Below are 26,070 nucleotides of genomic sequence, written 5' to 3'. Positions count from 1 at the left end.
GTAATCGATGACAGCATCAACAACAACAATAATATACCGCTACATGAGTTGCCCGACATTTTTTATTAAAATAAAAGATCTCAAAGATGATGCGTTAATCTGCGGCTGATATAGTAGCTGCATGTATCGGATGGTAGTTTGTTCTTGTTTTCTCAGTTCGTGGTGTTTAAATATTCTTATCGAAAAAGCGGAAAAATAAAAAATCAAGAAAATAAATAGGTGTATATGTCAGAAAGAAAGAATGCATATAATATTTACTATACATAGAGGAATGTCTGCGGCAGATATTATCTAAGAGGAATTTTAAAAAAAATTACTCTATGTTTACAGGCATAAGTATAAGCGCAGTGATAGTTAACTAAATTGAGTAAATTATAAGCAACATTTTAACGAGGTATTGCAAATAAGATCTATTATATATATATATATATATATATATATATATATATATATATATATATAAAGTCAGGAAGGCAAAATAAGCAAGAAATTGATTCAAGCGAATTATATGATTGAGGCAACAATTTATCAGTAAAGGTTCGATTTCCGCGGTATATGAAATTGGCCGAAAGATGACCTAGTGTAAATCCTGATTATGTCATGGGTTTGAGTAAAAAAGAACGAAGTAATACTGATTATGCTCGACGGATAAAACTAATGATTGTTAAAGTCGCATAAAAATAAAATTTACTTCTAAAAAAAAAAAAAATTTGTTTGCAAAGTTTTATTGGCTATAACATTAGCAAATGTAGCACAAACTAATTAATTGTAATTTTTGTATGTAAAATTTTCAAGAAGCAAACTATATGTGGAAAATGGGAAAGGCCTTATTTCGTGCGTGAATTCCCTGAAACGTACCGAGCTTATACGAAAACACAAATGTTATTTGGATCACGAATTTTTGTCTTCTTTCTTTCGAGTATATCAAACGTTTCATCTCGCGCAAAATATGAAAAGCAACAAGCTAGGCTTGACGAAAAATACGGTGGTGTATGAATAAAACGTTCTAATGCAGAGTAATACATTGTACGAATCTCAGATTGTAAAAGAAAAGCACGAGCACGAGATTTTCGTGAAGTAAAAGGGGGAGCAAAACAAATTCTCGTCGAGTCGTTTGCGTGGAAAATGAGATTCAAAATATTTTTTATAAAAACGGCAGATTACCTTAATAACATGAATGATGGAAATGACCGAGGAGAAGGAGCTACGATTTAAGGGGAAGATGCATTCAAATGCAAAATGTAAAGGTGTTAAATTATTGTATTGATCGATATGAAGGAAAATTATGAGACGTTCGGTAATCACGTATGATTTTGAAAAATGTCATATATATAAAGATCAATAAATTACAGATAAATATACAATTGAAGAACGTTATAATTTCTTAATCGTCACACACGTAGTTCAATATACGGGAAAAATGTTTATAAATCAACGACCAATTGAAATTAAATGCCCGTTTTCCCCTTAAAAATTACGCTTATATTACGTACATACACAGCCGCTAAGTAAGCATAATCAAGAAACCAGTGCGTAGAAAAATGAGCACAAGAATTGTGTCATGAGAAGTTGACATTTAAGGGAGATAAATATTGTACTTATATAATATCCAAAAAAAGAAAAAAAGAACAAGCCATATTCCTAGAGTGACGTTTTTTGCTATGAGTCGTAACGTTTATAGGAAAAGCCTTTCCTTTAATACATTTGAATAAGGGTCAAAAAATACAATTAATAGACAAATGAAGTAACTTATAAATGAAAACAATTACTATAGTGTTAATGATAATGTGCGGGTAAAAGGGTGCTGCGAAATGTATTGCAAACGTACTGGTACGGCACTAAATGAGACATCCAAGAGATAAAGAAAGTAAGGATGTTGATTCAGTTCTATAAAAATCAATCAATAATCTTTAATTACTTCCTATTTTTTCATTTTTATATTATAATAATTTGAATTCATCTTACGATACAATTATTATCACTATAAAATGAAAAAATAATACAGTATGCGAGCTGCTTTGTTAAAACAGCTCATATCTAATTTAATGAATAGAATTTAAAGTCGCGGATGAGAGTTCGAGGGAAACCAGATTTTCGCGTCAAAATCGTGAAAAATAATCCATATTCTAATATCGTACCGTACGTTTTTAGAAAACCTTTAGCCATTTAGAAAAAGGAATTCAAACGACATATTACTACAACGAAGGGAGAATAAGTCGCTGACGTCACTGAGAAAGCAGCTAAAAAAAGTAAAAGTACTTGATGCATCGTGAATTTCTTTATATTACTCGGCGTTATGTTTGATTGTCGAAGTATATAGTGAGATGTCCTTATGGAAAATAAACTATTGAGGATTATTCTATATAGTTCAGATTTATATATTTAAATGATATAACGTAAAATTAACAAGAAAGTATTTTGTGGAAAGTATGCTTATGGAGACTTTTACATCCTTTTCAATTTTCACGAAGGAACTTTAGGTTTCTTGCTGGAAGAAAAATAAACGTCCAAAATTGTTTTTGATTTTTTTCATAATAAAAATGTGTATATATTCTATAAGATATACTATGACATAACTAATACAAAAAACGACTAAAATGAAAATCACAAAAGATACTATCTACATATAAATTACTTTAAAAATTCCAATAATTCTATAAAACTTTGAATCTATACTCTTTTAATTCTAACTACAAAATAAAGATATACATCGGCAAATGCAAGGTAACTCAAGTATCAAAGTAATTCTTTTCTAAAATTCAAAAACGTAACAGGTTTACCGACAAAATAAACTTATTCTTCGATGGAAATATTTAAATGAAAATGCATCCATCAGAAACGATCAATAGTTTATTTCCATAAGGAGGATTTCAACGTTAACTTTACACTTATTGCAGTTATAAACTCGGGCAGTTATAGCAGGAGTAGTCCAAGCAAGCCCAAGAGGCAGTTTTGGCACAGTACTTAATACATTTTGCGTGCAGAAAATGATGAGGGAAATGGAAAAATAACCATGCGCCACCTATATTCGTAACTAGCCAGAGACTAGAGGGCCTCAAAGTTCAAGCGATGGCATAAAGACCAGTCCAAAACTGTTTCGTTTTAATATTGCTTGGCACTACTGTGCGGCAGATTGTCCGCGTGGGTCGCACACTGTAAGGGCGGCAGGTCTTTTTTCTCCGTGATTAGACTCGCTGTGTGTAATTTAAAATTACATGTAACGGTGTGTACGATTATTTATAAAGATGTGTATGTACATACACATATTATCCGGGATTCTATTAACTGCCATAGCCGAATGTTATAGTTCAACTCAACACGATAACTAATAAGAAAAAATTGTCCAAACGGGTAACTTCGTTAGCAAAACAGGCGAATCGAAAACGCGAATTCAATGCTTTCCTTTTTACACGCGAGCCAACGCCGTTAACCGTAAAAAGCGCGTGTCGACGAAAAAACACATCGCACTGCAGAAAAATATACAGTCGCACACACACACACACTTCGTCTAAACAAATTTTTCGTGTCCACATTCAAGAAGAGATCTTATAAACGCAAATAAAAACACACCTACACACGCAGTGGAAAATATTTAAATGTTGGAAGATATTAATTGAAAACTCACGAATATTATATAACATGACAAGAGTAATGTTATTACAGAAATAAAAAAATAGAGTTTCTAAATACTCGCCCCGATAAAAATTGATGATTATAAAAGAAAAATGATGAAAAATAAAAATAAAATATTAAAGAGAAAATATATACATTATATATATATATAACGCCTCGAGTGGCTATATTATATAAAATGATAAAATAAAAAAAGATGAACTTTATCGGGACGCCTGGGCGATCGAGCAGCGCAATCTTAGGTTTTTGATGAACAGTGCACGAAGCGAGAATCGTTTCTTTTCTTCATTTTTCTACTTATTATATACTTAATGTTGGTATATTAACTGTATAATTCGTCTGTATCTTCTGCAAAATCGATCGTCGAGCCTAGTACTCGTTGCGTATTTCGCATGCAAGATATATAAGACATTGCATGCAAATCGTGTGAGCGGCGAGAGTGAGGCTCGGTTGTATACAGTTGTCCCAAGATCGTCCGAGCGCCCTTTATTTAAAAAATGCGAAACTGAAAAAAAAACAATGATGAAACTTTCTACATAACAGGTGTATATCTATAAAATTGATGAATAAACTTGATTTTTGTAAAATTTGTCGTAAACTTAATTTTGAACCTTCATAAAGCCGATTCACTCTCATGCCTTCTATGTTCCAGCTTTAGGTGATGTATTAAAATAGGAGGGCCACATATACCCGGGTGTGTCTGTGAATGATAACAAAAAAGTATGATTACATCGAGTTTTCGTTTATTTGGAAAAAATACTATTTACATTGCACAGATTTATCACCAGAGCCTCTGGCACACGTTTCGATTGAGCGCGACGCTTTCGGGACTGCGGATACGTTCGCCGCGTGCGCGCGGTCTCCGGAGCAGCGCCGCGACGACCTGCGACGTCATTATTTTTTCATCGAAGAGACACAACTTTCCTCACTGCTTCGCACATCTTTTATTCTCGCGCTTACAATATTTTCGCATTTCATTATTTCTTACTTTGTTTTTTTTTTTTAATCGCTCGGCTTCTCAAAGAGATGATCACATATAGGTTTCCTCATCGACATTTGTTTGTTTTTTTTTGTATCTCTGCTTATACTTCCTTAACAATTACGCTTCATCGTTATTGAAAAATATAGACGTTTGACGGCTGAGAAAAATACACGCGTCAGATCGTACACACACGACTTCGCTTTTATTCCGTCAAATTTTTGTCTCAGTTCTCTTTTTTTATTTTACTTTTGACTCGTAACAAGAGTTATTGACAGTAAAAGCGCTAGATTCGAAACAGCAATGAGAATACGAAGGATTTAGCGGCGATCATTCGGCTTTGACAACATGGTTTTTGCTTTTTCAATTCGCTTATCAAGCGTGTAAAGATTCATTGAACAAGCATATTATTACTGCAAATAAAATACATTTGCATCATCAAAAATATTAAGAGTAAAGAATTTTTTTGTAAAACCATCATCGTTGAACCCGAATTTCGCCGTACAATGAACTTAAGCGGCCAACGCTTATGTGACGCTCGAATTCCTGTCTCGCGTTTTTTCTTCTTTTTCCTTTGCTCCCTTCCTCTTTATGCTCTTAAGTACTGAGGGTGAATGTTTGCTAATCGATAAAAAACGATAGACATTCCCCTTTTTCTCCCTTTTTTCGAAGCTAGTCGCGACTCGTAACATGATTTTTCGAGAGGTAAAAAGACGAAAATAATAACGTGGAGAAACAAAATAAGTAGCAAAACGATAAATACGACTTGCAATGCACAAAATAAATAGACGATCGACGTAAATATTTATTAGTAATTGGAATTATTTTTTTATTTAGCTAATAAAATTGCGATTCTATGAAGAGTATTTTTTGAAAAATCAATAACGTTGGAGTTGATTTTGAAGTATAAATAAATTTGAGCATAAAATATTTTGTATAGCACAGTGTGGCTAAAATCCGCTGTTAAGTCACGCCTATCTGTGACTAAAGTAGTCCTTTTTTGCACCGTGTTTATCACACTCGCTACGCTCGTGCGCTAACCTCGCGGTGCAAGTAAGGACTACTTTAGTTACGAATAGGCAAGACTTGCGGATTTTAGCAGTCTGTGCTATAAAATTCTATACGATACTCTTGACTTAAATGGTTCAGTTTTACACGGCGTTTAGCGCCCTCGCTACGCTCGGGTGCTAACTGCGCCGTGTGAAAAAGAACCATTTATGATTTAAGTCACACGTATCGTAATGTACTATAAGCAAACGTTCGAGAAAATAGTTTTGTTGTGAAATTGTCTTTCATTATACTAACTCTGATCGGAGTTAATAAGTTATTTTCTCAAAATATTTGGATCCATGATTTTTATTTTATGTCTAAAGACTGGGAAACGAATCTCTCAGTGGTCCTCTTTTAAGGCAACAACACCCCGATGGAACTGCAATATCGTCAACAGCCCCTTCGGTATACACATACATTAATCGAGTCTGAACGAAGAATCGTTTCTCAATCTCCTGCTATTTTTCGATTCCGTATATAATCTTGTAAAAAATAATAATTATAAAAAAAGTATGTGAGCCATACGCCCAGCGACAAAATTGATTAAAAGCTCTACTGAGCCCTAAATACATGATCGACGAGTTTTTTCTTAAAGGCATTATCGCCTTTCTAAAAAGCGACTCGCTACAGTCTCCAAGTTAAGGAGAGACGTCGATTTAATAAACGCACTCGTACTGTGACGTACACAAGCCTCTATTACATTGATGAAATAATGCTATTACGAAATCGTTACAAGAGCACCCGATAACATTATTTTTTCGATTTGACGTAGATCAACGAATTGTCAGTCACGTGTAATGTAAAATACAGATTATGATGGACAGTTTTGTTATAAATTTCGCAGTGTTTTGAAAATCTTCGAGAGACAATGACTATGCTCAATGTTCAGTACTTCGGGTACTTATTTTCCTCAACGAACATCTCTCTCTAACTTTAAAATTAATGTCATGCTCTTTATAGTCTATATTATTTATATATACGCGTGTATGTACATAGAACGAAATTTTACAAGCACGTTTCGTGTATGCGTCCTAAAAAAATGCGAACAAAACATTGAATATCTTCGTAAAAATGTAAATAATTATACCAATGTAAGAACACATTTTGCTTTAATCGTTTACTCACGATTAGCCTTGCAGTTAGTTACTTTGCAATAATTTCAACAAATAAATACTAAAAAAATAATGTCTGTGTAGAAATCATCATTTACATTTTACCGACGCACACACTATTTCTAAATGTAATTTAAAAAAAAAGAAGCAGTTTTCAGACAAATGAAAAGTAACGAAGCACTGAACAGCACTTTTTATATAAAAAGTTGAGTAATAAGATTGTGAAATAATATAATAGTAACACGCTATCCTAATACCCTTATTATACCAAACACTGTTTCGACAAGTTTATAGGAAAAATAAAAGAATAGCGACATAGTCAAAGATTGATGACCTTTAGTCTGTCTCAACTCAAGTTCTCAAGAAGTAAGCTCTTGTGCAAAAATAAATTAGCAGTATTTAAACTAAAAGAATAAAATGAAGTATTATCCGGCTCTTTTTAAACGATCGTTCAATTTCCGTAACTTAATAAATACAACCGTTATTCTAACAAATTTACAATCATTCCACTACATATAAAACGTAGAAAGAGAATCATTTTCATTGTGCTAAAACTGTGCAATAAAAATGCTTTGCTTTCTAAGTGTTTATTATTTTGTGTATCACAGTCAGTAAGATGACTGAAAATTTGAAAATATAACGGCGCTTATCAAAACAAAAAATCTAAAATGTCTGAAAATCATTTGTCTATCAATGAGTTGAAATTTCTAAGAATTTCATCTGGTCACATACTACTTGTCATGTGCGAAAAGTCTTGAAATTATTTTATGCTTTATGTAAAAGCTCGCAAGTGTCACTGAAATATGAAACTAAGACGGCAGTTAACGCGAATAGGAAAAAGAAAAAATGCGTAGAAAAGAAATAAAGAAAAAAATGCATTATGAAAAATGCATCTTTGAGACTATCTTCATCTCCGTTCTTTGGAGCAAACACAATCGCCAATATTTCACTTGTCGCTCTATTCTTAATCTCGCCTTCGTATAACGTGCAAGTCCCACTCAACAACAATCACTTATTTTTATACTCTTAGCCAGTTCATCTCATTGGTGATTTCACTTTCTCTGTTAACGCAGTGGCAAAACTCATACGAAAAATTCTTATATAAGCTTTGCACAAGCGATTCTTTCTTGGTTGACAGCTTCCGAAGAATTTGACTTGCGTGAAGCACTTGGAAAATACTTGAAAGCTGCTGCTACTTGCATTGGATACACGTGCACTTCGAAGCATCGACGCGATACGAACGAAAATAACTATATATTTATTAGCAGGGAAAAATTACGAAACGAATGGAACCATTAAACTTCGTCAATGGACGAAATGCTACAGAACTGTAAACGACAGCTATACACGTACGTGTCAAGAATAAGTCGTTAGTTAGAATAACGTGGCGGTGATAGGCAGAACGCGCGCGCGGATGAGAGATTCTTTGGAGGGGTTTCACAGTGCTTCGCTCTTCCTTAATTCTTCTTTTTTTTGCTGTTGTTGTTATTCACCCAGCATTGACGGACGTTCATCGTGCCTCTTTTGCTGTTAACTTTTCTATAAGCTCCTGGAGGGGAGCCAGCTCCCTCCGTTCAATCAAATTAAACTCCTGTGAAAAGACGTCCTATTAAACCTAATCAATAACGAAAAATAAATCTATGGTATGACTACATACCTGAACAAAGAAAATAAAATGTTTGAAAGAAGTATTCAAATGTGCCTCCTCGCCAAGTTGAACTACTTCGCTGAAATGCTGATGATAGATGTGCGCATAAACTCTGAAAAGCCGCTTCAATATTGTTTTTGCTATTGAAAGAAAGTTCTTAGGAAAAGGTACACCTATAAGATAAAAGTCGTTATTTATTAAATAACAAGGCATTATAAAGGTAAATATATGCATAAAATATAGAAAAAAATGTAATCTTACCAATTTTTGAAGGAAATAGTGTTTCATCATCTAGCTGGTCTTGCACCCATGTCATCAGATAATCAATGTACTTCGGAGCTGAACACTTTATTGGCTTTTTTACAGTGTGCCCATCAGCCCAGTGATATTCATACTTTGGCCCAGCTGACATAATCGGACAACTGTCTTCTGTGCAAAATTCAGTAATGGTTCCATATAACATGTTTATCTGATTGAAGAAATCAACAGCTGCAAACAAAATTGGAATCATCAGTATGAAAATAAGCAAATCATAAAAACAATATGTTAATAATGTGTATAAACTTCATATATATGTTCAGTGAATGATAACAAAAATTTTAATGCACTCATCATCAGCTTTAATTCTTTTTGTTCTTATCTCATTGAGCCATTAAATACGTTGTAAAATAAATTTGTATTTTCTTTCTTTGTTATAAGCAGTAAGAAACTTAAAATAAGTTGCATATTTTATTGATAATACTTACTATTGACTGCAACCCATTCATTTAGGTCTTCTCCTTCAGGAAGCATGACAGCCAGACGAAGGTTCCCAGATCCCAGTGTGGCTGCCGCATGTTTCATCAAGTCATATTGATGAGTTCCTTCTGGAATATTCTTCTTCGGTTTGAATGTCTTTGAAGAACGGCTTCCACTGCGCAAAACAAATCGTTTTAACATTACCAGATACATTAGACGTTCAGCAAGTATCTGCCTTTATTTTTTTTGTAAAAAAAATTGCGAATGTAGTGTCTGTAGCGGAGGCAATGAAAAATAAAATCACGAATCTTGGAAAACATGTCTCGCAGTGAATATGGAAGTCAAGCGAGACTCGAGTCTAGTCAGACACTAAACTACAGAGCTTTTATTTCATCAGCCCCACTGACATAAGTTTCAGCTCCAAAGAAGGTTATCAGTTCTCCAAGAGTGGAACAACCTCTGATGAGAAAACATTGTGTGCGTACTCATTTTCTCTCTTATCAAGAGAGTGAAAAAAAAGCTCAGCTCTATTTGAGCATGTAAATAACTTGGCCATATAGCATTTGGAAAAAGATAATGAATCAAAATTTGACCTTCATGAAATTCTATGACTGACTAAAGTGTGGTAATTTATAAAAGCTAACTTTGTTACAATGAATGTTAGATAAATATATATACTGCTAATTAGAGACCACATGCCTTATATCTTCCACAAATAAATACTTTTATGAATCCCACAAAAAAAATTTAATATAGAAGAAAAAAACTTATGTATAAATAAAATTTATACAATTCTAAACGACAAATTTTTAGTGGAAAAATTACATCTAGTAGAATTACAAACAAATATGAAATATACAGGAAATTACGTAACATCAGGTGATGTCATTAATTTCAACACATCTATTTTTGTATGTAGCAAATAAAACTCATAGAGATATTTATAACTCACAAAGTCCTGAGATACATTTATTCAATATCTGAAAACTGTGCTCTCAGTAAAACTCGCAGCAGTTTCTTATGCACAAAGCCAAGGAAGTGAGATATCAAACTGTGATTCGGAGCAAAACTCTCGAGGCCAAGCAAGGAGAGAGAAAGTAAAGCCTGACTCATCTCTGATATAAAAGTCACAATCGCAATGCCAAGAAACAGTAAAATTCATCCTGCAGATAGAACAGGTTTTGAAATCATGGTTTCCAGCAAGTATACATTCATTCTATACTCCAGCCTAGTCAACTTCTACTTCTACTAAACAATGAATCATATCACACAGAGATTAGATAATTATTCAAATTACCATATCAGGGAAATCATTTTGTACAAATACATGCTCAAACTGGTTTGCTGCTCTACTCCATTGTGGCACTGATACAAAGAACTGTTTACATCTATATATACTATACACATAAAGCACAGTGCAAAATGCTTCCAAATGCACACATATACAGACAAGCCTGTTGATTCAGCTAGACCCAACAAACAAATGATCCAATTAGCTGATGCTCAGCCATCAGAAGCAGGATATCGAGTGCTCGATGATTCGGAGCAGAAAAACTCCAGTAAGCTAGCAGCGAGGATAAAAAGCAGAGAAAGCAAAATCCTGATTCATCAATGTGCTGCTCGCAGCTTGAAATTGACAATGCAGCAACTGTCAATAACCAATACCTGAGAGAGCCCCCTCCCTCTCAACGACAATAAAAAATAGAGCAACAGGAAGTCGGGCAAAACACGAGAGTCTCGTGGAGTAGAGGGGGAAGGAGGAGGGGGGATTGGCAAAGACTGGAAAAACAAATATGATAAATAACACAGGCCTATTTTTAGGATGGCGCAGGGAAAGCAGCACCTTTATTCGTCGTGTGTCACGAATACATAGGTAGCTGCTGTAGACACTCACACATACGGAGCTGCAGCTTATGACCGTCTCTTTGCTGCTATCCACGTATAAGTATAGTGGCTCTCTCGGCTTGATAAAGGAAAGAGAGAGAAAATAATAGAATCCGCATCGAGCGCGCTGCACGTAAACTCAGGTCAAGAACCCAGAGAGAGAGAGAGAAAGAGAGCACTGCAGGAGCAAGCGCAAGAGAGAGAGAGAGAGAAAGAGAATAGAAAAAAACTCGGAGGCTCGACTCCGCAGACGACGGATTCGTCGCGCCGAGAGAGCGAGTAGAAAGAGGGGAAACGAACAGCGTATAACGATTATTATGTTGTGTTCCCCTCGGCGGCGCGCGCGATTTTCCTCGCTTTCTCGCGGTCGAGAAAGTGCGAGCAAGGCGCAACCTATAGCCTAATGCACACAAGCACTCATGCACGCACACACACACACACACAATGACACAAGCAGCTTATCAGTAGCGGACGCAGTGGCCATTATTATCGCGAAATAAAGAATGAAAGACTCACAAGAGGAAGCTCATCGTGGCGGGTAGCAACGATCTCGGCGAGGCTCGTCGTCGTCGTGCAGGTCGCGGGCCGCCGCTGCAGCAGCTACTACTACTACTACTACTGGCAGTGGCAGCGCTCGAAGTCGAGTCGTTATAAGAAGACTCGTCGCCACTGCTCTTTGGGGAAGTTGTAGTAGTAGCGCTGTCGCCGTTACGCGCCGCATAAAAGGAAGCGACGAGAGGAAGCTGTGCACACAGCCGCGGAAGACAGCAGTCGTCCCTGTAACTGCTGCTACTTGTCGTCCGGTTATTGTTGTTTCTCCGCAGACGAGACAGTACGAGCTGCTGCAGCCCCGTCGTCCTCGCGACTCTACTCTAACCCTTTTTTTATCTACACACGCACACCCACACGCGTGCACACACGAGATCGCGAATCGCGAGGCCGAGCGGGACACCTATAGGTACTGTATATATATATATATATGCGCGCACTGCGACGGAGGAGAGGCGACTGAGCGGCTACTGCTGCAGTGCTGTGTATTGCGCGATGAGAGCACACAGCGCACCTCGACGTCCTCGACGGACCGGTGTCTGTGTGTGTGCGCGCGTGACGTAGGATGCGCTGTCTCGCTCGCGCTTGTTGCTCTGCCGCTGCGCTGCTGATGCACAAGCACAACGACAACTATATAAGTATAGCTGTATAGGTATAGCCGCGTGTATATAGGTACGCATGTGCCACAAACCAAATACTAAGATAGATAAGTACAACGTCAGGACAGTATAGGTATATTGCTTTCGCCAACCTAGCTAGCTTGCACGGAAGATCTTGGATGTTGATCCGCTCACCGATGAATGTTGAGCTCGGTTGATTTGATTTTATTCTATAATGGTTGATGTGCGTTTTTTCTTACGTAATTTGTCCATACTTTTCATCAGCATTATACGATCGACCGACTCTCTCACCGATTGATGGAAGTTTAAAAGTTTCGCGCGCTTGGAGGAAAACAAAGATGGCGGCTGCAAAGGAACACGCAGATATACCTATAGGTATATTTCCGACAACACGCGCACGACGTTTCACCGCACATGCGGACCTTATAGACTAATAATTTTAGTATAAACAATAAGCAACAGAAAATGTCCGTGCCCGACAAAGTGCTGATGCGCAAAATAAGGAAAAGAGAGAAGAACAAGTTAAAAGTCTTGAAGGAGAGAGAAATACAAAAGCAGAATGGTATGTTGTTGGTCATGTGTATATTGGAGGTTATAAAAGTAAAAACAGCAGTCATATTTTACAGCTACTTGTTGATAATTAACGTCAGATTCGTTTTAAATTTAGAATACTTTGCTTTGTTTTCAGGGGCTTTAAATGAAGAACTCAAAAATGCAGAGGAAAAGCTGAAAGTTAAGACGAAACAAGGTGTCAAAAGACAGTCTCCAGAAGATGGACCAATTAAAAGTTGGTTACATTTTTTTTAACTCCTGTTTGGTATTGCACACTTGATCAAAATGTTAAATTTTTTTTAAATTTTTTAGAGAAAAAGAAAAACAAGGTTAAAGTAAAAGAAGAAAGTGATGATGAAGAAGAAGAAGCTAATGATAAACGAAGCGAAAATACTAGATCAGATGATGAAGAGGATGAAGAGGAGGAAGAAAATGAAAAGGAGCAAAATTCTGATTCGGCAGAAGATACCAAAGATAATGCCACATCAAACTGTAAGTACTTATTGCTATTGATATTTTCCTGGAAGTTTTGACATTCGTATATGTTTCTGCCTATTTTACAGTACCTGGTACATCTGTTGGATTGGAACTTACAAAAGACAGATCATTCTCTACCTTGAAAGATAAGGTATGTGAAAATACCTTGAAAGCTATTGCAGAGATGGGCTTTACAGACATGACAGAGATTCAAGCTATGTCAATACCTCCGCTTCTCGAAGGAAGAGATCTAGTAGGTGCAGCAAAGACTGGATCAGGAAAGACTTTATCTTTCCTTATTCCTGCTGTAGAACTTATCTATAAACTCAAGTTCATGCCCCGAAATGGTAAAAAAATCTATCTATATTTGACAATATTTTCTTACAGAAAACCAAAATAAAAAAATTTAATGTAAATTTTGTAGGAACTGGATGTATAATCATTTCTCCAACACGCGAGTTATCCATGCAAACGTTTGGTGTCCTCAAAGAGTTGATGAAATATCATTATCACACTTATGGTCTGTTGATGGGTGGTGCAAGCAGGCAAACTGAAGCACAGAAACTGTCGAAAGGCGTCAACATAGTTGTAGCGACACCCGGTAGATTGCTCGATCACTTGCAAAATACTCCGGACTTTCTGTACAAAAATCTCCAATGTCTGATTATTGACGAAGCTGACAGGATTCTCGATATCGGATTCGAAGAAGAACTGAAACAGATTATCAATATTTTACCGAGTTAGTAGTAATACTTCGTTTCTTTTGATGCATAAAACATTTTATTCATATTAAAATAATTGGGATTTATTTTTAGAAAGGAGACAAACTATGCTGTTCAGTGCAACGCAGACTAAAAAGACCGAAGCATTGACAACGTTAGCCGTGAAAAAAGAGCCCGTCTACGTCGGTGTTGACGACGAGAAGGAAAAAGCCACAGTGGAGGGTCTGGAACAAGGATATGTTGCTTGTCCCAGCGAAAAACGATTCCTTCTACTTTTCACATTCTTGAAGAAAAATAGACAGAAAAAAGTGATGGTCTTCTTCAGTTCTTGCATGTCCGTCAAATATCACCACGAGCTGTTGAATTACATCGATTTGCCAGTCATGAGCATTCACGTAAGAAATTTTTCTCACTTTTCGTTTTCGCACTTAATGAGCGTACGTAATACAGTACTCGTCTATTACAGGGAAAACAGAAGCAAACCAAGAGAACCACGACTTTCTTCCAGTTCTGCAATGCACAATCTGGTATTTTACTGTGTACCGACGTAGCTGCCAGAGGTCTCGACATTCCCGACGTAGATTGGATCGTACAGTACGATCCTCCAGATGATCCAAAGGTAAAATCATCTATCTCAATGTTGAATTAATTACTATGTTGCAATACCGATTTTGTTAAAAGGTAGAGTAACGAGACGCATTATGCCTATTCCAGGAATACATTCACAGAGTCGGTAGAACGGCCCGTGGCGAAGGCAGCAGCGGTCACGCCTTGCTCATCCTGCGACCAGAGGAGCTAGGCTTCCTGCGCTACCTGAAGCAGGCTCGCGTTCCTGTTAACGAGTTTGAATTCTCGTGGAATAAAATTGCCGACATTCAGCTGCAAGTAAGATTTTGATTTCACATTGCCTAATCACTCGTATTTTATATCCAGAAGATCATTTTTTCACGATTATTTTTTACAGATGGAGAAGCTGATCTCGAAGAACTACTTCCTAAACATGTCAGCGAAAGAGGCGTTCAAGGCGTACGTCCGAGCGTACGATTCGCACCACCTCAAACAGATATTCGACGTTGAGACCCTGGATCTGACCAAGGTCGCCAAGTCATTCGGATTCACGGTGCCTCCAGCCGTCGATTTGAGTATCCTTTTTCGAATGAGAACATAATATGATATACTTTTTTAAACATTTTCAATCCTACTTTCTATTGATTGAAAATTGACAGTACTCAACCTGTTGCATTTTTCATCCGAAGCTTACTTAGAATACTCCATCCACACGATACATACATGCACACTCACGACTTGCAAAGCTTTTCGCAAGCTTCGAAGCCAAGGTCACGCGTATACACGAGATAGTCATTATTCCTTAACGAGAAATCAACGCAGAAGTGGGAGTGAGCAAGGATTCTCGGCCGCGCAAACGCCTCGGCGGCGGTGGCTACGGCTACTTCAAGGGCCTGAACGGCGAGCAACCCGGAGCTGCCAGGAGAGCCGAGCGTACAAAGACCTTCCGCCAGGTTGGCAAGCGGAATCACAGCGACAGGAGGCAGTTCGCCCGGTGATGATCGGCACTAGGAATGCAACGTCTTCGCTGAAGGGGAGAGATTTATATGCGCTTTATTTTTGCTAAATAAAGTATAATATGATGTTTGTACATTAGTTAATTTGTCTGTTTTTTGTTGCTTTTTTAAACTTAGAAAAAAGTTAGTTACTATTCCAGATAAATTTTACAAAATCTGATTGCTTCAAATATATCCGTATATATTTCCCATGAAATACTCGAAGTTTTTACTTTTTTATTCATCAGACTCCTAAAAAGCCCAAATATTTTCAGTTCGCTCGTAGTCATATATCAGATCCGAAGTAACAGTTTCTGTTTGTCCCTCTTCAATCCTTCGCTATACTCTTGAAAAACTTCGAATCCATCCAACAGCTGCCGAACTCCCGCAGCAGCTGCCGGCGCGCACCTTTTCCATAATAGCTTGCATTTCCCCCCTTCCAAAGCCCCGTCTTATTTCCTCGAAACTTCAAGTTCAAGGCGCCAAAAAACCACGATTCGGAAAATATAATGGGCTCGAATCAGAAACGTCGGACCGGAATACGAACCGCATGATATTATGCAGCTGGCGCTGTCTCGCTCTTGCGCGCCTTTTTCGCTCTCTCCGCGCTATAGCTATATAACGGCAGAAAAAAAAGCAGTAAGTATAAGTCTACTGTGGAGAGCGAAGAAGCTTGTCGGTCGCGCGCGCGATGCCTCGAAGGAGAAGCGGACGCCGTGAAGAGTTTTAGCAGCCCGACGTGTGTGTATCACAACAAACCGTCGCGGCTGAAGCCGGTGTATTTAGCTCTTCTCCGTGAATGCGAGAGAGCTTTGTTTTAGATATAACACGACAAGATTATTGTGGCGCTTGTTCGTCGTGCTGCAGAAGACGTGATGGATTCGTTGCTGCCCTCGGAGATCGCGAGACTTGTCCTCGGTGAGTGCAAGCTTTTTGTGGGCGGAGGAGAGAATTCTCTATGCGCTGCGAAATGTTGCTGAACGTCGAGACGAATTTGTTGTTATTTTGCGCGGGTAGCTGTAAAAATAACCTCGCTAATGTCATAACTGCAGTGGGATTTCGCGAATTGTTTATTTTCGGCTCTGGTCTTCCTGGAATCGTTTCGCTTGTGTCTTTTTCTCGCATTGTGCATTATTAAACGACTTTTTTTCTCGTTTGCGTATGCTAGTATTTTACTACTGTTTGTACCAAGAGATATTTTTGTAGGATATCTCCAGGAACAAAAATGCGAGGGTGCAGCAAAGACTTTCTTAGAGACTTCTCCACTTCTGCAAGAATGTCACTTAGTTGCACAAAGAGGTGGGAAATACAGCACAAAAGTGGGCGGATTAAATTTAATGGACATCTTGGAAAAATACTGCGCTGTCAATGCTATGGGTAAGCTATTTGCTACAATTGCTTGAATCTAGAAAGTTTAAGACTCTCACGCTTGATAATGCAAATTTTTATTGTACAGTCCAAGAAAAATTAAGCAGGGTTACGGATAATGAAACTTTGAGGCACTCTAATGATCTCTTAGACCAACTCAGATACCTTTTAGATGGCTCTTCTTCGTCAAGAGGACACCGTTTTGTTGTAAATATAAGCGTTCCATCCCAGGTACTGGTTCTCTCTATACAAGAAAAAGTGTAGAAGACTTTGTTAATATTTCTAATACTTGTTACTATATTCACAGAGTTCTCCATCAGGGCCATTAAGGTCTCCAATCATATCAGGTAGCAATAGAAAAAGGCATCACAGCAGTAGTGAGCGAGGGAAACGTATTTCAAGAACACTGTCCAATATGATGGACAAGAATGCACAAAATACTGTTACACAAAGTGAGTACATTTAAGGTAAAAGACTTTAACATATTTTGGATAAAAATTGCACTGAATATTCTTTATTCTTGCTTGAAGGTTGTGATACTGTTGAAGCAACACCCCTTGAGAGCCTCCCAGGTCATAAAGCTTCAACAAAACAAAATGACTTGGAAAACCAGATTAACACAAATGATAAATACTTTAACAAAATTGATCCCATGATACCTGCACCAAAAATACCCCGATTTGATGTTCCTTCTTCCTCAACAACTAACACGCAACCTGGTAACCTTTTATACTATTTGAAAATTTATTCATTTTACTTAGCCTCCTAAACTAAATAAATACATTTTAATTTTTATAGTAGAGCCAAGCTTAGGATTATCTAGTAAAATAAATGTACATAGTAATTATAAGGACCAAGGCACCGAAGCTATACCAATAATTGAACCTTTGCAACCAGTGCAAACTCCAAGCAAATGTACATCAGGAACAAACACAGATGAACTGATGAATTACTGCACGGCAGAAGTTCAAACTGGGCCTTGTGATATTATAGAATCGGAATCTGACATTAATGATGAACCCATAGAAAATTTGAGTGTAAGTTTGACTAGACATAATTACATCTGACCCCATGTAATAATATAAATGTATTGCATTATTTATTTGGCGTAAAAATCTACAGATGTTGACAAAAAAGTTGTTGCAACGCACTGAATTACACAAGCGAATAGCTGAAAATATCAATAAAGCAATCATGCCAGTTGAAACGCCTCTTCGCGAGGATAACGTATGTGAGCATCCAACTGAAGCTAATCTGTCATTATTAAATGACTTCGATACTACTATTAAATCAATAGTTCAAGCGACGGAAACCGATCCAGTATTTGAAGATTTTTTAAATGAAATATTCAAAGTAGGCGAAACTGATACAAGTCCAGATGAGGATTCTGATGGCAAAAATAATAAAATATCAAATAACGAAAACTATCCTCAGTAATAATTCTGTTTTTTTATCATTTTAAGTACGCCGTCAAATTTTATTCTATTTATTAAACTTTTTTTTGTATTTATTAGGAATACTGACATGATAGGGACTGATCACAATTGTGAAGTAATGGAACCAATAAAACTAAATGAACAGAAGACTGATGGCTCTGAAGTTCCACTAAAACAAAGGTTACGCAGTTCTTTCCGATCTCAAAATACTAATATTGACGAAGAAGAGTAAGATTTCAACATACGTTATATTATATTTTTTAGAAAATTAAATATACTTACGTGATTTATAAAATTTTAGCAAAGACACTAATAGCCTACTGGAGAACCAAAATGCAGAAGCCATCATGAGTATAGTCAATGTTGTAACCAGCAAAAGAAACTCTTTAGCAAGCAGCGAAGAATTTAACGGAGAATTTCTTTCTATTGAGCCAGTACCCGAAAATCCAGTGGTCCATGAACCACAGCCAGAAGCGATAGTGGAGCCAGAGGTTAAAAAATCAGAAGACAAAATCAAACCTTCAAAGTCGACAACAAAGAAGACGAAAAAGCCAAAGCCACCTAAACCAATACCAGAGCCTCCAGAAGTCGTACCAACATTGATTCTATGCTCTGAAAAAGATGTTGAATCGTTGATGCACCGTTAGTATAATTTCTTTTCTCATAATGTTCTCATTTACTCATTCCAATCGAACCAATCTTTTATTTTGTATGTCAAGAATCCCAAAGTTACATGCCGATTGCTCCAAAGCCAGACGAGGCTACTCCGCCAATTGCTGAGTCCGCGCCGAAGATCTACCTGCGTACAGTGAATGTACCTCGTCATCTGATCAACCCTACTGCGATTGAGCTTTCAAAAGCAGCAAACCCGCAAATCCTTCAAATGCTACAACAACAGGTTGGCAGCCCACAGAAAGCAGTAGGAGATGGTGGACCGATTGTAAGCAGTGCTACAAGCGATCAGATTGTCGTGCCTATCGCTGTTACAGATGAGAAACACCGCGCCAAGGATGGTGATTGTACAACAGCAACATCAGCAGTACCTGCCGGTTGTGTTCCAGGATCTTCCGAATCTATCACCCTTTATGGAGGAGCCGGTGACGCCACTGAAATGAAAGTATCGCCGATTTCAAGCATGCCGATCATCAGCCTCGACGATTCAACAATTGGCCTGACTGCGGGCACCGGACTTTCGCCGTATTTTAAAGATCATATAATTGGGGGTGACTCGATTGAGGCTGACTCGACAAAGAAGGACGAAGAGATGGAGGCTGAGCAGGTAGAAGTGCAAGATTCGGCAAAGGAGTCGGAAAATCCAAAGATCACTGCAAATACGACTGCGGATACCGAGGATGACTGTCCAGAGCCTGTGGTTCTACAAGTCGAGCCAGATGAGGAAGAACTAGCGGCAAATGCATTGGAAGAAAAGCCAGAGGAGAAGCAGGGAAGCGTGAAGTCAGACAATGTGATAACTACCGAAATTATCGCTAAACACACCCCTAGAACACTTCTAAGATCTCGTGCAAAGAACAATCGATTAAGTCTCTCGACCCCTCGCCGTCGCAATAGTCACGTTCGTGCTTTAGATTTCAATACACCTATGAAACACGGCACAGCAAGAAAAGTTCCGCAGTCTTGTACCAGGTCCAAGTCCGTCTGCCGTGCTGGTCTCTTTAAGTCGCCTCCATTTACCGGTGCTACTCCCAATGTCAACATCAACCTCCTGCCTGAACTTCAACCTATCGTGAAGAAAGTAAGGACAATCGCTCCGATGAATCCAATAATCTACCCACAAGTACCCATAGCCACGAGAAGTCCAGCACCAAAGCTTCAGGGTAACTGGGCAAAATATACGGGCATTGGCATGATCCTGGGTGAGACGTCAACGAGCGAAAGCTCGCCCGAAAAAACACCACAGCAAGAGACGGCCGCTAAAATTCCAGCACCTATTCCTGAACTAGCAGAGGAATCCATAGAGGAAGTTCCCGAGAAAAAAGCACAAGATTTATGTGTAAATAACGTTGAAAAGCCGATTAGCGAAAAGAAGAGCTGGGACAGTGATTTGAGGAGAATCGTCGGTGCTCAGGTGATCGAGGAGGAAAGCAAGTCAAGAACAAGAAAGTTTAGAAGAGCTTCTATTAGAAAAAAAGGATCATCTGCATCAAAGGCGACTAAAAGCGATGCGCCTGGTGATGGTGATGCCAAGGATAAGACACAGGACCAAAAGACAACTAAGGATAACAAAAAAACCGAACCGGATAGTAAAAATGCCAAAACTACTGATGACGATAACGCGAATGAACCCATCGATAAAATTAATACCAGCGTTGAAGTTGGAACTGAAACAGCTCATAAAACTGAGATCACACCGCCAAGCGCTCTTCCTGTCAGCAAGAAGCCTCATCTCGAAGGGCTAAGTGTTTCCAAATCGAACGTCGAGAACGACAAAAACGTCAAAAACTCCACCATTCCGAAGAACTCTCCCGTAAATGTAACGATAACCCGATTTCCAGACATGCTAGATTTGGAGACGCCGCGCAAGACCGAGGTCACGATCTACGTGCCGCCGACTCCGCGTTTACTCGTCACTCCAGGTGATGGGCTAAAAATTAATAAGTCGAAGGTAGATTTAAAAATCAAGGACTGCGTGGATACGCCAGATTTTCCGAAGACCCCGTGTATAGTCGTTACGCCCAAGATTGTGGAAGAAGAAGACAACGATAAGAAGCCTTCACCATACTATGAGCCGGAAGACGAGCAGCCAGCGAAGTTCAAAGAAATCGTTACTGAGAAAGTAGTGGTGCGTATATTTTGAATTATTTATTATTATTATTATTGCTATTATTTTAAATAGCGGTTAGTATAAAATTATTTATTTGTACTAATTGGTATTTTTAGATGCAGGTGCAGGAGACGACGACAGTAACGATCCAAAAGAACGTTATAGAGCTTCAGGAGAATAAGTCTATAGAGATCACAGAGTACGGTGTCATAGAAGAAAACATGAATCAAAAAGACCAAGATGAGCAAACAAAATCTGAGGATAACTCTAAGGAAATCGTAGAAGAAACAAGTATCGAGGAGGCAAACGTCAGTGCAAACTCTAGTGCAAATTCTTACTCGGACAGCGACGACGACTCTTCTGACTCCGATAGCTCAAGTAGCTCCTCGTCATCTAATAGCTCGACTTCCTCAACTTCGAGTAATTCTAGCGGCGAGTCGTCTCCTACAAAGTCGGTTATCCGAGAAGCTACCGAGGTAGCTTCCCAAATTAGCCCTGAGTCGTCACCCACTAAGTCGGTTATCAAGGAAGCTACCGAAACAGTTGCCCAAATTGATCCAGCGTCATCGCCTATCAAGTCGATTATTCAAGAGCCTACTGAAGCAGCTATTCAAAGTAGCCCTGAGTTGTCACCTAATAAATCGATTAACCAGGAGACCACTGATGTTACTTCTCAAAGTTTTCGGAAGGACTTCTCAATGACTGAATCCGAAATAAATAGTCCAGAGCGTCTAATGCAAAATTTCTCTAATATCGGCCAAGAGGAGCTGGACCGACTGGAAGCGATAAGTCGAGAAAACTCACCAACAAAGGTATTTTCGGTAACTAAAGAACCCTCGGATGACGAGGTGAAAGAGACACCTGCAAAACAAGAGAACATGATCGAGGCAGTGATAGGAGATACTCCTAGTGTCACAGACGCGGAGCGTGCGCTCAGGAGAGACTCACTGACAAATCTTACTTCAAAGATTTCTGCCATCATCACTACCTCCCAAAGCGACCGGTCGTTAGCTACCTCTAGTGCGGCTACATCAGAAGAATCGTGCGTCACATCTACAGGAAAATCCGGACTGAAGATTAAAAGTATAGAGAATGTAGCGCCAAACGATTTGACGAAGAAGGTGTCGGAAATGTTGCATTTGGAAATACAAAAGAATCAGAGATTGGCGATATCTCAGCGAAAAGCAGTAGTGAATAATATCGTGATTGATGCGAAGCTAAGTCAACAGCTTGAAGAGAAGCGCTTGAGGATGCTAGCGAAATTAAATGGACAGAAAAGTCCTAAAGTGACTGGAAAAGGGAAAAAACTCATTGCGACGAAGAAAAGCGCAGAAACGGAAAAATTCGTATCGTCAACGACGGATAATCGGAAAGATAAAACTAAGCAACAAATAGAAAGCGATAAATTAGTTTATAATAGTGCGAAAAATGTGGAAAAGAGCAAATCGGGCAATGTTAAATTAGCAGATAAGAAGACCGAGGAGGCGAAAGAATCGAGAAAGGGTAAAAGTAAAGCGAGCCTGAAGAAAAAGACTGCTCAGAACGATCAACTTAGTAAGACTGAAGTAGCAAACAATGAGGCCAATCTTAAGAAAGCAGAAAAGGGAGCGATGAAAAGCACAGCCAAAGAAACATCAGTAACAGCTACGACGATCACTATCACCGCAGAGAACGTCAAACAAATATCTAAATCGAAGGTAGACCAGGTGAAACGCGACTTGTTCAGCGACGAGGAAATCAATGATCAGCGTACGACCAGATCTCAAACGGCTCGACGAACTACCAGCGACGGTCAGAAGAATAGTAACGCGGGTGATCGTCACGACGCAAATGCGCCGTTTAACAACTCGAAGGAAGAACTTCCCGGTGTTCTAGAATGCTTGCAATTGATTCCAGCCAACAAGAGCGATCATGAATCTGGTAACCATGATCTTGGTAACGAAACCTTTGACAACTGTGGCCCGAGCAACAGCCAATCGAATGTTCAAGACATATCGATTGTGTATGACGAATCAGTACCAATCAAGAAAAGAAAACGACAATACAGCACTGGAGATTTGGAAACCACGTACAGTTTCACCTTTCCGGAGGAGGGTATAACGCAAATTCTTACACTCACAGAATGTTCAGAGCTGTTCAAGATGACGCCAAAGTACGGGAAGCCAAAAGCAACGTCGAGCCCGAAAAAGTCACCTACGAAGGTAAAAAAAAGTAATATTAAAATTCTTGAAAAACCACCAATGCCGACTTCAGCGTTGAATGCTAGAGTTGGAAAGCTTGACGAGAGAAAGAAAAAAGTTTGCAAGAGAAAAACAACGCCCATTAAGGAAGACCAAGTGGTATGTTCAATTTTGCTTTGTGTATAAAACATAATAAAATATTTGAAATTTGGTTTGCTGTAATATTTATGCTTTATTACAGGTCGAAAAGAAAACAAAAGTAGATCCACAGGCCCTATTTAAAAAGATTAAGGTAGACGAATTTTTAAAATTAGTACACGAATAAGAATGCAACGACTTCTTAGAACTTTAAATACTGCAAATATGTATATTCTCAACACATGTAAATAGCCTTGTACATACATAATTCTTTGACGATTCAACAGATAGCGGTTGTTATTTATTCCTAAAAAATAGTGTCATAAATATATATTTAAATATATATTTTTTATACAAAAAGTGAGAACCTGTAAAACAGATTTTTTATTGTATATGTACTACGTCTCTAACTTTAATTACGAGATTAAATAATTTTATTTTAAGTGTAACGTTCTTTGATAACATTTTTTTAGTGACTTTAAAAATAAAAACCTTTATAATTTTAACTTGTTTATTTTTATTTCTTATTTTTTATTTTAATTACGAAAATAAGGTACAAAGAATAATTTCATAAATTATATATCCTTATTCATCTTAAAATACCTATAAAGTACAATGAATGGTAATGAAAGATCTAAAAACACTTGGCCTTTACAGCCTTATCTACATCTTCCACAACTTTCATGAACGATTTCCAGTTCTCCATATTCAAACAGACTCCTGGAAGAATTAATAAAATTATATAATATTCTGAGTAAAAAAATAGTTTAATTTCATTGAAGCTGAAAATTATATACATACCCTTTCTTCCAGGTTTCATTTCTCCATCCTTGTCCATGTACATTTCTCTGATGTCGACAAACCATTTATTCTTGAAGCTACGTACAGTGACATGCTTGTTGCCACCCAGCTCCCAGGAAGTTTCATCATCATCCTTTCCTTTAGAATCTTTTTTGGCCTTCTTGTTTGAGCCCTTATCTTCCTGCTTCTTTGGCCTTTTTTTGGTCTTAGTGTCTTCCTCGGACTGCAATGCATTAATGTAGACACAATTCATATTACAATATCTCACAACAGTCACTGTTGATGTTTAATCTAAATGCTCTTTACCATTATATTGCAGTATCAACTTTAGGTATAACTGAAATTTCTTACTATTAGTTTTGAAAGTTAGACATGAAAACTATTGGTAATCAAGCGATTGTCTTTTTTTTTCAACTATGGCAATGCCAAAAAATGAGCATCAAAAGAATGTTATACAATAGGGGAATAACTAGTTAATTAATGTTTCAATAAATACTGTACGGGATCAACTTCATAAAATTCAAATTTTGGTCATTACCTCAGAGTTGTCACTGGCAGAGCTCTCCACCGTCTTCTCTTTTTCTGGCTTCCTGACCTTGCTCTTCTGTTTTGCCTCTTCCTGCCAACATGAATCAAGAACAAGATATAATATCAATTTATCATTAATTCTCGCTTACATCAGTTATCGAAGCAAAAAAATCAATTTTTTACCTCTGAGCTGGCACTTCCACTCTCGCTTCCACTGCTGGAAATCATCTCCTTGGATTTTGGCATTTCTACTCGCAATTTATCTACTGAATATCACACCTGCGAAAAATAGATATTACGTGGATTATTCGGGAAGTATCTGAATCCCAATAGAATTATCTCATAAGCTTCGCATAATAAAACGCTATCTTGAAAAATCCGTTACTATCCGTTACTATCCAAAAAATTTTTGGAACCTCTAACCTTTGATCAGTACAAATTGTAGAGCTAAGATAGAAGTCGGTTCGAATAAACGAATGTGCTACGAACAATTCGAACAATGAATCTCTAATATCTATTATATTCGTACAAATCGAAGTTTGCGAACCCTATTGTTTCAACGGTAAAACGCAGTAAAGCCTACTTACAGAGAAAAATCTTCCTTTTGCTCGCGGCGTCCGGCGTCTAACAAACAAGAAGCTACAGTGAGAAGTGGAATACTCAGCAAAATGCGGTTTTCGCGAGTCGCGAGTTCACGACTCGCGACAGTTGTTGAGTGCGTTCGGATGCAGAAAACTTTACGCTTTTGACTAACATTGACGTCAGCTTCCGAATAGCTGAACGAGACTGTTGTTCGACCGTTTCTAGGAAATCCTGTCTGATGTTTTTGCTCGAAATTATTAGAGATATTTTTGTCGTCGTTAGTAGCTTCTATCGTAGTATTGGTTGATTGCATTATGGTATACGTGAAATAAATAGAGATAAGGTAGAATATTTTTTCTTTAGAATCAAACAGGTACTACGTTCTTTTGTTTGCCGGTTCGCCGATTGTTTAGGTTTTTTTTTATCGAAGATACCGGCAAAAGTAGATTTCTATTTTTAACTCGTTTGACTCTTGGAAATTTTGAGAATAAAATCTTTATCTCGTCCAATGACGTTGAACACCAATCAATCTTTATATGAATATAGGAGAAATCATAACTGCATTATACTGTAGCATGGATTACTAAACTGAAAATAAAAAGAGTGGATGACCTTTCTCTATAATAGATAAGTATTTTTTCGAAAAAAAGCTCAACACGCCATCTACTTCGCGGTGCGACCAAACTTTCTCTCACCTCTTCTTCCGCAATATAAACACCTCTGTACTAA

At 37.9% G+C, this 26,070-nt stretch overlaps 4 protein-coding genes across 9 annotated transcripts; 2 read left to right on the top strand and 2 right to left on the bottom strand.

Moving 5' to 3' along the window:
* Positions 1-4,354: 4,354 nt before the first annotated feature.
* Positions 4,355-12,221, bottom strand: LOC100120807 (MOB kinase activator-like 1). 4 transcript variants are annotated; one of them, XM_001604359.6, is made up of 5 exons: positions 11,561-12,221; positions 9,169-9,335; positions 8,684-8,911; positions 8,432-8,595; positions 4,355-8,365 (listed from the first exon to the last, which is right to left on the bottom strand). In XM_001604359.6, exons 1-5 carry the CDS (start codon positions 11,572-11,574, stop codon positions 8,285-8,287), a joined length of 654 nt encoding a protein of 217 aa, XP_001604409.2. In that variant the 5' UTR covers positions 11,575-12,221; the 3' UTR covers positions 4,355-8,284. The 4 variants fall into 4 exon arrangements, with proteins under 4 accessions (XP_001604409.2, XP_008205316.1, XP_008205315.3 ...); XM_008207094.3 differs by lacking the exon at positions 11,561-12,221 and adding an exon at positions 11,055-11,408; XM_008207093.4 differs by lacking the exon at positions 11,561-12,221 and adding an exon at positions 10,458-10,832.
* On the top strand, positions 12,179-15,631 carry LOC100120781 (probable ATP-dependent RNA helicase pitchoune). Its single transcript, XM_001604335.6, has 10 exons — positions 12,179-12,775; positions 12,902-13,000; positions 13,078-13,257; positions 13,329-13,589; positions 13,667-13,981; positions 14,058-14,359; positions 14,431-14,583; positions 14,679-14,849; positions 14,929-15,106; positions 15,354-15,631. The coding sequence occupies exons 1-10, from the start codon at positions 12,679-12,681 to the stop codon at positions 15,527-15,529; spliced, it is 1,932 nt and encodes a 643-aa protein (XP_001604385.2). The 5' UTR covers positions 12,179-12,678; the 3' UTR covers positions 15,530-15,631.
* Positions 15,632-16,158: 527 nt separating this feature from the next.
* Positions 16,159-23,936, top strand: LOC100679494 (titin). Of its 2 annotated transcripts, none has more exons than XM_008207091.4 (12): positions 16,159-16,444; positions 16,733-16,903; positions 16,983-17,125; positions 17,202-17,346; positions 17,425-17,613; positions 17,693-17,931; positions 18,017-18,327; positions 18,409-18,558; positions 18,632-18,972; positions 19,050-21,130; positions 21,235-23,451; positions 23,534-23,936. In XM_008207091.4, the coding sequence occupies exons 1-12, from the start codon at positions 16,402-16,404 to the stop codon at positions 23,615-23,617; spliced, it is 6,114 nt and encodes a 2,037-aa protein (XP_008205313.1). In that variant the 5' UTR covers positions 16,159-16,401; the 3' UTR covers positions 23,618-23,936. The 2 variants fall into 2 exon arrangements, with proteins under 2 accessions (XP_008205313.1, XP_003426058.1); XM_003426010.5 differs by having other exon boundaries at positions 21,229-23,451.
* LOC100115748 (activated RNA polymerase II transcriptional coactivator p15) lies at positions 23,505-25,896 on the bottom strand. 2 transcript variants are annotated; one of them, XM_008207090.4, is made up of 5 exons: positions 25,347-25,896; positions 24,943-25,038; positions 24,770-24,850; positions 24,232-24,454; positions 23,505-24,150 (listed from the first exon to the last, which is right to left on the bottom strand). In XM_008207090.4, the coding sequence occupies exons 2-5, from the start codon at positions 25,003-25,005 to the stop codon at positions 24,065-24,067; spliced, it is 453 nt and encodes a 150-aa protein (XP_008205312.1). In that variant the 5' UTR covers positions 25,006-25,038; positions 25,347-25,896; the 3' UTR covers positions 23,505-24,064. The 2 variants fall into 2 exon arrangements, with proteins under 2 accessions (XP_008205312.1, XP_032453720.1); XM_032597829.1 differs by having other exon boundaries at positions 25,183-25,363.
* Positions 25,897-26,070: the final 174 nt, after the last annotated feature.

The sequence above is a fragment of the Nasonia vitripennis genome, chromosome 3, assembly GCF_009193385.2.
Source record: "Nasonia vitripennis strain AsymCx chromosome 3, Nvit_psr_1.1, whole genome shotgun sequence".
In the NCBI taxonomy this organism is placed as follows: domain Eukaryota; kingdom Metazoa; phylum Arthropoda; class Insecta; order Hymenoptera; family Pteromalidae; genus Nasonia; species Nasonia vitripennis.
The sequence above is the reverse complement of the archived record's forward strand: the minus strand, read 5'-3'. Positions and strand labels throughout refer to the sequence as shown.